The 12,490-nt window shown below is 50.2% G+C and overlaps 1 protein-coding gene across 8 annotated transcripts in view; it reads right to left on the reverse strand.

The window, feature by feature from the left end:
- LYN (LYN proto-oncogene, Src family tyrosine kinase) overlaps positions 1-12,490 on the reverse strand; it is a 104,983-nt gene that overhangs the window by 22,850 nt on the left and 69,643 nt on the right. For all 8 annotated transcript variants that reach the window (XM_072951950.1, XM_072951955.1, XM_006204671.4 and 5 more), the window contains exons 9-10: positions 11,548-11,730; positions 10,252-10,328 (exon numbers count right to left, since the gene is read on the reverse strand). In XM_072951950.1, the coding sequence (XP_072808051.1) occupies positions 10,252-10,328; positions 11,548-11,730 (260 nt within the window). The remainder of the gene's footprint in view (positions 1-10,251; positions 10,329-11,547; positions 11,731-12,490) is intronic.

Raw genomic sequence — 12,490 nt, forward strand, 5'->3', positions numbered from 1 at the left:
ATGGGCCGGGACGGGGATGGGGGCCAGCGATACCGGTCATAACCACGGAGTGGCTCCAGGGGCGAGGACGGAATCCTGGGGGAGAGGAAGTCAAGAGACAGAGAGCCTGAGTTTGAAGGTCTGCCTGGATGCCCACCAACCATGGCAGGAGCATCAGGGACTGGAGAGAGAGAGAGGTTGGGCAGAGGGCAACAACCAGAGGTGCCCAGGGACCCGAGGACCCTGCGGCCAGAGGGACGATGAGCTGACGGGCCTCAGAGCTGGGGTCGAGGGAGGGGGAGATGGAAGGGCCAGGACAGTGAAGAGGATGGGCTAACACACGCCGCTGGGGCTGCCTGCCGGCACGAGTGCAGATACGACCTTCACTCGTCAACGCGCAGGTAGGTCTACCCCGCCAAGCACCACCCAGACAGCTACGTCACAGACCCAGGGAGATGTGGGGAGCACAGCGAGCCGGAGCCGGAAGCCGGAAGCCCTGCGCTCTCCCAGCACGGCCCGCCAGCCCCTTCACCACTGCTTTCCAGCCCCATCACCTCCGTAGCTGGCGCAGCGCAGACAGAGGACCCTCCCAGGAACCAGAATGACCCTAGGAGAGGAGTACTTGCTCATTTTTAAATGTTCCCATTAAATGCATCCGCCACCGGCTTCAGGGTTAAACACTTCGTTTATAATTTCTCCTCCCTCCTGGCCTTCCTTATCCCACAGGGAGCGCAAAACAAGGCAGCTTTGTCTTTTCACAAAGACCCAGACATTCTACTTCCTTCTTCCTTTCTCACTTTTATTTCAACCAATAACGTAAGTTTTGTGCAGAAAAGCAAACAGCTGGGGGTGAGGGGAAGAAGGAAAGTATCAGGAGAACATCTTATGGTTAAATACACCCGAATCGTGACCCAGAAAAACACGAAAAACACATGCTCTTCTAATGGCTTGTTCAGAGCTGTGTGAAGCAGAGAATAAAGGATCTGTTGTTTGAAACTGAACGTAGGCTGTCCCGGCTCGGGTCAACAGTCATTCAGCAAATATTTATAGAGCACCTACTGCATACAAGGGAGAACTCACCCCAACATTCACGCTGCAGCACACGCGCTGAGAAACAGACGGGAGGCAGAGAGAGACAGAGAGAGACTGAGGACAAGGGTGAGCGGCACAGAGGGGTGGTCTCCAGGAGTGGGCTTGGGAGAAACTCTACAATAGAAGCCTGGTGGGCGCCAGGCCCAAGGAAGGCAGAGGCTGGGGACCTGCGTGCACATGCCATCCGGAGTTTTGAAAAGTGTGATGGAGTCCACGGAAGGTGCTCATCAGCAGGGCTGCAGACTCATCCAGCTGGTGAGAGACCTGGAGCAGTTAAATGCTTAGGGACAGGAGAGAGCAGTGGTTGCCAAGGGCCGGGGAGACCTAGGAACAGGGGTGAGCGTTTAATTGTCCGGGAAGATGAAAACGTTCTGGAGGTGGATGTCGGGGGTGGTGGCCCAACAATGTGACGCACTTAACGCCACTGAGCTGCACACTTAAAAATGGTCAAAGTGGAAGATTTTATGCTATGCGCATCTGACCACAATAAAAAATGCAAAACTAAATTTACCCAGTTGGCCCCGCCTGCTTCATGGAGCTTGGAAAGAGGAAGCGAAAGAGGCCGGCGGCAGACCCAGTGCGTGCAGGGCTGCCAGGTAAAATACAAAGGGGTGTTTCTACTCACGGATTATTCGCGGTGTATCGAAAAGTCACATTTAACTGGATGCCCGAGTGTCTGAAGCTGGCAGCACCAGGCAAGAGGCGCCGGCAAAGGCCAGAGCAGAGACGAAGGTGGGCAGAGGCGGGAGACACGTTTAGGAAGACTACGCAGAGGGGTTGGTCCAGGAGCTGCCTGCTGCCCCGGGGGCTGGGAAGCCTGCGGGAGGGCTGCACCCTCGCCCTCTGGCCACTGCAGGGCTCTGGGAGCTGGAGGCTGGGCACCTCCTAGCAAGGAGTTGGGGGAAGGGGCAAGGCCATGGGGTGGCTCCCATGGCAGGGCTCCATGTGGCCGTGGGCACTGCCTAGCTGTCCTCTGGTGGCCCCGTGCTCACTGTGGTGGCCCTCAGGCCCTCAGGCAGGACCCTAAGTTGACCACTGGGGCAGAGATCAGAGCTGAAATGCCAGTGAGGCCAGAAGCATAGCTGCCCGGAGGGTCACTGAGACTCAACCCTGCTGTGCCGTGTAGGGGCTGCGAACCTGCCTGTGGAGCTGGGAACCAACCTGGCCCCAGAATCAACTCTGAGGACACCAAGCTGCTCTGAAATAAGGGCAGGGGCCGCTTCTGGCGACTCAGTTTAAGACAAGCATTATATTGGAATTTATGTGTGTGCTGTAACACAAACATCTTGAAGCTCATGATCCGAGGACAGGGGAAGAAACCGACTTATACGGAAGGCTACAAAACCATGGTTTTTAAAAGACAGATCATTTAAAGGTCACTCAGAGTCATTTTATTTCATTTTTTTCCCCTGCGTAGAAAAAAATCAGTATAAACCTGCTTTTAAAAATTAGGACCATGGGGGAGGGTATAGCTCAGGGGCAGGGCACGTGCTTAGCATGCAGGAGGTCCTGGGTTCAATCCCCAGTCCCTCCATTAAATAAAACTAAAATTAAAAAAAAGGACCATGCAGATACACACCACTATCTATAAAACAGATAAACAACAAGGTCCTACTGTGCAGCACAGGGAACTAGACTCAATACCTTGTAACAGCCTATAATGAAAAAGAACACGAAAAGGCATCTAGGTGTATAACTGACTCACTGTGCTGTGCACCAAAATTAACACAACACAACACTGTAAATCGACTATACTTCAAGTAAAAAAAAATAAGGACCAAGCAATTTCATTCAAATAATAACAGAAATAGTTGTCTCCAGAGTGTGGCTGGGGGTGGGGTTGGGGGTAGGAACATGGTGGCTGGGGGGAGGGAGAAGGCCGAGGAGGGGATGGAGGAGGAAGAGGAGCCAGGTTTGGAGAGCGGGCTCTGGAGACAGGACAGGATACCAGGGTTGCGGAGCAGAGGAGGGGATCCTGGAGCAGGGATGGGCCCAGTGCCTGGCTTCCACCTAAATCATGGCTGGAAACCGTCCAGCCAAGTTCTCCCAGGGAGTTCCTGTTGCAAAATCCACAACAAGTTTCTCAGTTCCAATCAGCCCTGCCTCCTCCTTGAGGACCTCGTCCCTCATCCCCAGGCTGGCCTCCCACCTGTCCCCCTTGGCCCTCTCCTGGGGGCTCTGTGCCCCCACATCCCCTTAGGGACCTTGTCAACTGCCCCCCGCCCCCGAAGGGACCATCCACAGAGCAGCATCTAGAACTCCCTCCAGCTCACGCCCGCTTCCAAACCCCGGACCCTGCACTCAAGCACGTGACCACCTAGGACCTCTTGCCCCGGGCGTCCCACGACACTTCAACCCACACAGCAAAATCTATTTCCCTTGGTCAATGCCTGGCTCCCTGCAAACCCGGTGCTTACAGGGCCAACAGCTCAGCTGCCCGCCCAGACATCGGGTGTCTGGTTGGCTTTCTGCTTCTGCAGCCCATGACGTGGCTGCTCCCCTCCGCTGGGACCATGACCTCCAGCCCCTCTCCCTCCTCATCACATGGGCACACCGCCCAGGGCGACGTCCCATGTACAGAGCTCGTCATACGCCTTCCTGCTTAGACCGTCGCCTTGAAGGAGCAAATTGCCACCAAGGAACCCGCGCCAGGTTCACGGCCAGGATCTCACACCCGCCTCCCGCGGAGCATCAAGAAGCCACTGGGGGGAGGTTTAACTGTCCAGACTCAGCGCGACTCCCTCAGATTTCAGGCCCCCAGACCAAGCTGTTCTTAGGTTCCGGGGGCCGGGTGCTGAGACATCTAACTCTGATGGAAACATTTCAGGATGAGCCCTGCCCGTGTCAGGGTGCCCCCTTTAAAAAAGGATCTGGGACTGGAACACAGACGTCCCCTTCCTCTTCCACCCACCTTTCCTGGTCTCGGGTTTAGAAAACAAAACAAACCAAATGACAACAAAAACCAGGGACAAAACAGAATCCTAGGCGCAGAGGAGCGCGGCGCCCTGTGGTTCCGGCAGAGGTGGGCTGGAGACACAAGCGCGTGTCACAGTAAATACAAACAGCACCTGCAGGGTCCTCAGAGGTAAATAAACACAAAAGCATAAAATCATAACTCTCGAGAGACCGCTGGCTGAATATAACCACCTTTCTGCTTTTCTCAAATACATTTTTCCGTTATCTACAGGAGTTTGCGCCTCTTGCATAACTCAGGCGTTGACAGTACCTCCAATTTTCCTTAACGTCCACGTCTAGCTCTCAGTGTCCCTGCTCCCACTTCCTCAACACATCCCACCTGTAAATCCCCCACACCTCTTTTTTCTGCCCTTATGGACCAAGTCCACTCAGCCAGACTCCTCCCTACCTCCACCCCCCGCCCCAGCTAGCAGGGCTAGCCTTGCCTCTCAGTGTCGCCTCCTCCAGGAAGCCTCCCCTCTCACTGCTCCCTGCCCCACTGGGTTCCAGCCTGCCTCCTCGGAAGACAGCCTGGGGCGCCGGTCCCACACAGCCCTTGCCTGGTCCCCAGCGAGCCGACCCCGGCCCGCCTGTTACTTTTCTGCTTCCCACACCAGGCTGTAAGCACCTTGAGGCGGATGCATCTGCCTCCTCCCACCCCTGGCACGTGCCTGGTTGTGCTCAGCACACGTGGCGGGGTGGGGGACGAAGGGACACACCAAGAGCGGGTGGACACACAGGGCAAGCAAACTGCAAGCTCAAGACAAAGATCAGTTGTGTTGACAATCTGCAGTCCCCTTTAAGCGTGTCCACGTCCATTGTGAACTCTGAGCCACTGGTGATGAACCCTGCCTGCTCCTACACTGCTTCAATTAGATTCTCGCCTTGCAGGTTCCCTGATGGGTATCTGAAGAGGAAGTTACTTTGTGACTTACAGTAATGCTGACCAGAAGTGGCCGCCCCTGGACAAAAATCATACCCAGATAAGGGGCAGGGCTGGCACGCAAACCCTAAGTCCCAGCAGCCACCTCCATGAGCTGAAAGCTTCTTATTGGTGCTAGAAAGTTTTCCAATCAAAATCAAAACAAGAAGGGGGATAGCTCAGTAGTAGAGTGCGTGCTTAGCATGCATGAGGTCCTGAGTTCAATCCCCAGTCCCTCTGCTGAAAAATAAATAATTAAAAAAATAGATGAATGAATGAATAAGTAAATAAATGTAATTGCTCCCCCCCCAAAAACAAAAACAAAAATTAAAACAAGAAGAACTTCCTCTTTATTTGCTGTTAAACAACCTGTCATGGTTCCACTGCTTAAACATTTAAACACCCCTACCGCCCAACAGCCAAAAAAAAAAGAGTTCCTGTTTTACACTATTTTTAAATGACAGTTTCCTATTCTTTCAACTTTTTCAGAAGGAAACTGCATATGATCCACTTTTGCAATTCTGCCAGTAACTCTGCTTTCATTTGTCCATTTTGTAAGTTTTCAGGGCTGAACTTAAAGCCTCAGACAAAATTCATTGTTCCAGGAAGATAACAGCGCATTTACATGCCTGACACTGGGTACTACATTTATGTGATGCATTCATTTTCCCGTATGAAGAGCAATGTCAAAATCTTATACCATTTCATCTGGATACACTTAAAAGCATTAATTATAACTCTGGGGTGATAATTCACGTAGATATTCTAAGAAGGAGGAGATTTTCGAGGTCACGGAACAGTAGTGCCGAGGCTATGGGAAAGCTAACCTGTGGCCCCTCCTTTCACAGAAGAGGACACAGGGTCTACAGGATGATTTTCCCCAGGGTGGTCCAGGTTTTCCGACTCCTGGCTTAATGGTTTCTCCACCATTAACATCACCAATAGCTCCATTCACAAAATGACAGTGATGTTTCTCATATTCTGGAGAAAGAGAAAACACTATGTCTGTAAGGTATTTTATATTGGGGAAGGCTTCCAAGCCGTGGTTCCCCCATGATGCGCACTGGGAACCATCATATCCTGATGGCCACGTGACCTTTCCAGCCAGGGTGATACCCAGCTCAGATGATTTTGTGGAATTAATTGTCTCTGCTGTGCTGGCCGTTTCCCCCGGAGGAGGCTCTTGGGCTTCAAAGAAGAACTGGGAACGCGGGGCCTCCCTAGAGAGTCATGCGTGAGAGTTCTCGTGTGAAGAGCTGAAATTAAATATGAAGTGGGGAGGGGACCTGGCCTCCAGGATGAAATGCAAATCAAGTCTGTCCCCTGAGGTTTCTACTTGTCGCTGCCTCTGACTCAAAATCTTGATGTAATTCTTCCTCCAGTTTAGGTAAATTAAATGCGATGACACCATCACTGAAGGGTTAATGTTAATAAAGCTTTTGAAAAATAAAGTACTTGCTTCACCCTGATGTTTTGGGGAGTGGGATGTGGAGGAGCGCCTTGAGCTGGACAACGAGGCCCTGGCTTGTCTTTTAGATTCTTTACAGGGAGATAGAATGAGGAGACCCACGTCTGATGGTAGTGGCAAATACTCTAGAAACTTCAGCAGAACAGCCAGCTCCAGACACCTCAGATCCCAGTTACCTCCAACAGACCAGCAGGTTCCAACTGAGAGTTATTACAAGGGAGCCCTAGTCTGTATGACATTTTCTCAGCCAAAGGCCTTCCTACTAAACAGGCTGATCATCCAATGACCACAGACGGAGGTTTCCTACCAGCCTTATTTTTCCAATTTCCAATTAAATGTGGCTTAAACCTCAACACTAGGGGGCAAAATAAATCTTGAGCATAATCACTGTGTGATGGAAAGATCTACATCTTGGCAACAGAGAATGTTTTTGGAAAAAAACCACACAAAATATATCATTAATTCTGATAATCATAATCACAAAAGAGGGAAATGCTATCAGCGTAGTGTGAAATGATCACAGGGCAACTGTGATCATGGGATGACTGTGGGCTACAGGGGAAAGAACCAGTTACCTGGAGTCAGAAGACCCAGGGTGGAGCCCAGCAACTCTCCCCTGGACAGGTCCCAGGTCACCTCCTCATTTGTAAAAAGCATTAAATAACAATATAATGCTGTTGGGCTCAACTTAAATGATGGAGACCGAAGTGCTTTATCAGCTAGAAGGGGCGAAAGAAATGTACTTGTTGCCAAGATTATTACAACACCTTTGACTTCCCCGTTTTCCAAGGCAGTTTTACCCACAGGTAAATGTCCATTTCATTTTTTGGTCCCTTTTGCACTTGAGGGACGCTGCCTCCAAAGACTGAAAAAGGCTTTGGTTCCCTTGACCTGAATTACAGGATGATTCCTCTGACCTCCACAATGCAACTGTGACTTCCCCACTTCTTTCTCTTCTCCATTTGTCAAGTCTACAATTCTATTTCCGCTTCTGCTGAAGGAAATTCCCACAGATTTCACCCCTTCCTCCTCCAAGTTCACTTTTCTTCTCTCACATGAGGCAAAGGCTGGAAGGGAATCAGGCCAAGTCACTCTGCTTTGAAAGTATCCAACTTCCTTTGCAAAGGGGTCACTTTCCTATTGCAGCACAAAAAGCACAAATGGCTTCATTTAACACAAGAAGAAAGGCACCGCACAGAGCTGACAGCCTCATTCTCCATTAAAAGGGGAGGAAGGCGGTGGGCCGGTGGCAGGGGTGCTCAGAGATGGGCTGGGGAGTGAGGATCACACTTGGGCTCCAAAGAGACTTTTAGGACTAACTCATCCTGAGACAGGAAGTGATGAAATGAAGCCCCCACATGAACTGAGAGGCCGTCACGTGCCCTCACCCACTTCCTGTCTCGACTGGCACTGGGAGAATCGGGAGGGGGAAGTGGAGGGGAGGGCGGGGGTCGGTGGTAAGGAGAGGGAAGAAGAGGCCATGTGAGAGCCTGGGAAAAGTCCCAAGGCTGCCCCTCACACCTCCCCCACCACGTCCTTACTCTTCCGGGGCTGCGAGGAAGTAAACAGGTTTATTTCTAATCTGTCTCCCACTGCAAAAAACTGCTGAGTTTAACTATGTCCTCTTGTGAACACTCAAGTTCCCGAATCTCTGATGCTACCGCCGACGCCAGTGAAAGGAAGAAAGCATAAACACGTTGCACAGACTACTCATTGTTCGACTTCAAATACCCCCCCGGCCCCACACAGGTCTGCTGCTTCCCCCTGTTTCCAGTCACGGTCCCGTGCAGAAGCGTGGGAAAGCCTGGACTATCAGGCACCGAGTTGTCCTCCACCGCCGCGGCCGGCTTTGTTAGTGTTCACCATTCCGCAGTCATTCACTGCGGGAAAGCGGCAACGTTAACCAGCGGCGCGCGATGGCGAGGAAAAGGAGAAAACATCCAGAGATGCTTTCTTTGGAGATCATTTCAGAACGGCTCCCGGAGGCGGCGCGCGGGGTAGCACCCGAGGGAAGGGATGGCGGCGCAGTGGGACCGGGCAGCGCTGTGGTTAGCGCGGAGGATGTGGGAGGTACGCGGTCTGGGGCTGAGGCGGAGGCGTCAAGGCCCCACCCTTGTTGCCACGGTTCAGGCCCCTGCTCATGTTGTCAGTAGTTTAACGAGGAAAGCCAGGAGCAGATGAAACGGGACAATTAAGGGGCCGCAGGAGGTCTCACGAGCGCCCCCTTGAGGGAAGGGTCGGGGTGAGGCTTGCTCCCTGAACAGAAGTGGAGCCAAAAGGAGATGGAGTTCTCCTGTAAAGACAGTGAGCTTTGTGCTGCTTAGGGACTTCGTGGGTGCTGCTGACCTGGTGACCCTCCCGCAGACACTCAGCACTCCGTGCACTGAAACTAGATGTTGCACCTTTACTGCAGTGATGGGGGCCGTCGCCCCCAAGTTTTCCTCGGCGTCCAGCAGCAGCCTCTGAAGTGCCGTGTCCACGCCAGCTCGTGGGACTTGATCCCCGCAACAGCTCCTTGAAGCAGCAAGGACCATTCCCAGTTGACAGGAGAGAAAACTAACCCACGGAGGCGAAGGCCCTGCTGACAGTGGCATGGCCACCGAGCGGCAGGGCCGCGGGGCAGACCCGGTCCAGGGCGCTGGACTCCGGTTCCGCCCCCACACTCTCCTGCACAGCGCGGGTTCCACCCCTGCTTCCTCCACGCGCTCCACCTGTGGGCTAAATCATTCCTTTGGCCTCATCTTCCCAGGAAGGACTTACCAATTCCCCAACTTTTAAAAGACGGTCTGAGGAGGGAATGGGAAAGGAACGAGGACCATTAAGACCTGCCTGTTCCAGAACTTCCAGAAATCTCCTGTGCTACTTTGGGCCTGATGGGCCGTGGCCTTCCCAACAGAAACCACCCGTGAGCCATACTGAGAAACAAGCAAGGAGCTGAACGTGACTGACTAAGGGACACAATGAAACCACTGAAAGTCAGTAGTGGGCACCCTTCACCTGAGCATTTCCTTGGGACCCCAGGCACAGTCCTGGGTTTCCGGATAACTTCCCTCTCCTGCGAAGTACTCTTCAGAGAACACGATTCCAAAGTAAACACATTGGCAACAAATGCTATGAATGAATGTTTCTCAGAATCCCAAAGACACACCCAACAAGGAGGAGTGAAAGCGGGACAGAGCAGGGAAGGAAGACAGTTCTCTGTTTTCAGGAACACCGAGGACTTAAAGCGTCAGTACTTTAGATTAGGAACTCAGCCGCACACATGCATCACTTAGAAGGTGCTGGGCTTCATCACTATATATAAAATAGAGACACAACAAGGACCTCCTGTAGAGCACAGGGAACTATATTCAGCTTCTTGTAATGAGCTGTAATGGAAGAGAATCTGAAAAAAATCTATATGTATGTATGTGTATGACTGATCATTTTGCTTTACACCTGAAACTAACATTGTAAATCGACTACACTTCAATAAAAAAAAGAAGAATAAAAAAAAAGATGCTGTGCTTATACCGCGTGGAACTGCTCTTTCAAAACGCAGTGCACAGATCGGTTCAGCTGCGCTGTTTCTACCTCTTGTGCGGAAATGGATACAAGTCTAAGGAGGCGGACCTGGGTCAGAGATGGAGGCGCCCGGGTCAAACCTCACCATGGACACACTCGCTCCAAGTGAAGCCCCCATCACTGTCTCCAAGGACGCGTTCTTTGGAAGGCCTTTCTGTCACCACCACCACTGGGAAACCCTCAGCGCCAACGCCTTCTCCCCGGACGTCACCCTGAGTCAGAAGCAGGGAGGTCTGCAACCTGACCCCAGGCCGGCGTTTTCATACGTCACCTGAGCAGAGAAGTCGATCAGTTTTGGAAGCAGCACTTTGCCCCCCTCATCGCTCTTCAGGAAATCCAGCAAACTGCCTGTTGGTAGAGGAAGAGCATGTTAGTGCAGTTCAAACACACAAGAGAAAAATCCAAACAAAATTCAAGCGAGCCTTTGTGATTAAGAACACTATTAGTGGGGGGCAGGTAATAGCTCAGTGGTACAGTGCATGCTTAGCACACACAACGTCCTGGGTTCAATCCCCAGTGCTTCCATCAGAAAATAATAAAATAAATTAAGTTAAATTAAATTATTAAAAAAAAGAATACCATTAGTTAATTAATCCAAGAAATATCTATGGAATTCCTGCTTCAGCGTCTGGTCCTGAGTCTGGTTTCTGGGCTAAAACAACCTAAATGATACAACTTTTTTTTTTTTTTAACAATGTCCTTGTTTGGAAGAACTCTGAGTGATTAATATTCTGAAATAGTAACATATTAAATAAGGAAATGTAATAATCCTCTTTCTAACCTAGTCAGCTATGACATCACACTGTACTCTCCATTCTGCATGAGACGATTACTAAATCTGGGCTACAGCTTACGATTCTTTCCTTCCTTCATTCCTTCTGAAGATTCTGATTCTCTAGAAGTCATGAGGTGGTTTGTTAGTATCTCTACCGACCCGAAGGGAGAAGGATGGTGAGTCAAACTCCTTCATCTGAAGGTGACCACAAAGGTTGTTTAAAACCTCTTCTTCAGTGACTCTGTGATTACACGGGAATTCCACCTTGACAAGTTTTTAAATTATGAACATTTCTCAGTCACACCCTGAACACTGAGCGCTAACAGGAAAATGAACTGGCTGTGGAATGCTGAGAACTCACATTTTGAACACATTACAATAACACCTTATTTGAAATGCATATTTATTTGACGACCATTTACTGGGGGCCTGCTAGGTGTGGGGTACTACTCTCGGGGCTGTTCTGTGTGTACATGGAGACAAGTGCAGACAAACGAGGACAAGGATACATCACTTTGACAACAGATGCCGTCCAATGAGGTGGTTTGTGAAAATGCTCAGTGTTCCTGTATTTTCTGATTTTTTTCGGGGTGGTGAGCATGCTGGTTTACGATTTATAATTTAAATATAAATATAATTTATAGTCATTGTATTCCAAACATAAATGTAATTTTTAATTTGAGTATTCTCTGGACGTTAGAGGTCTTCCTTCGCAAGCCTAGGGCGGGCAGGGCAGGGGGCTCACCCTTGGCCATGTACTCGGTGATGGGGGTGGGCGGGGCGGGGGCTCACCCTTGGCCATGTACTCGGTGATGATGTAGATGGGCTCCTCCTTGGTGACCACGGCGTAAAGCCGCACCAGTTTGTCGTGCTGCAGGGTCTTCATGAGGTTTGCTTCCTCCAGGAAAGCCTGCACAGACATAGTGCCTGGTTTCAAGGTTTTTACGGCCACCTTGGTACTATTGTTGTAGTAACCTAGGAAGGGAAAAGAACAGAGGCCACGATTTATGAAACCAAAACACCAAAAACATCCTGCAGAATTCGAGGAAGATTCAGTTATAGATAGAAAAAACTTCTATAAACTCTCTAGAATGTTCAACAGTATCTAAAACTCTGTATATGTGACATTAGGGGGGGCTGAGTAAAGGGTGTATGCTCTTCCACCCCAAACCTAAAATTATTCTAAAATCAAAAGGTTTTTTGAATAAAACAATAGTAAAATCCCATATGAACGCCACCATTTTCTCTAGTTAGTTAGATTTTCTCTAATTAATAAAATGTTCTTTATCCAAGACCAAAAAAAAAAAAAAATAAACACCCCACACCATAATTCTACATACTCTTACACACCCACACACACTGACAATGATCTGGAAGAAAACACACTAAAATACACAGGGCACCGGCTATCTCCAGTCGTGCAATTACGGGTGATTTTAATTTTGTTCACACTACCTTGGTGATTATGATTACATACTATTCTATAATCAAAAAAAAAACTTTGCACTTGAAAAAAATTATTTACTCTAACTTTGACGTACAAACAATACTCTAGGATCAAATAAGCATTCTCCAAAGTTTTCTAAGAGACGTGGACACGGGTGATGCTGGGGGAAGGAAGGGCTCTGGGCTGAACCTTCCGGGGACCACTGCCCACGGCGCCCGCGCCACCCCGGAGACACAGCAGAAGCACGGAGAGCCCGTCAGTGAAGACGCCTGTCCCACTCGGTCGACC

Source organism: Vicugna pacos, chromosome 29 (assembly GCF_048564905.1).
Source record: "Vicugna pacos chromosome 29, VicPac4, whole genome shotgun sequence".
In the NCBI taxonomy this organism is placed as follows: domain Eukaryota; kingdom Metazoa; phylum Chordata; class Mammalia; order Artiodactyla; family Camelidae; genus Vicugna; species Vicugna pacos.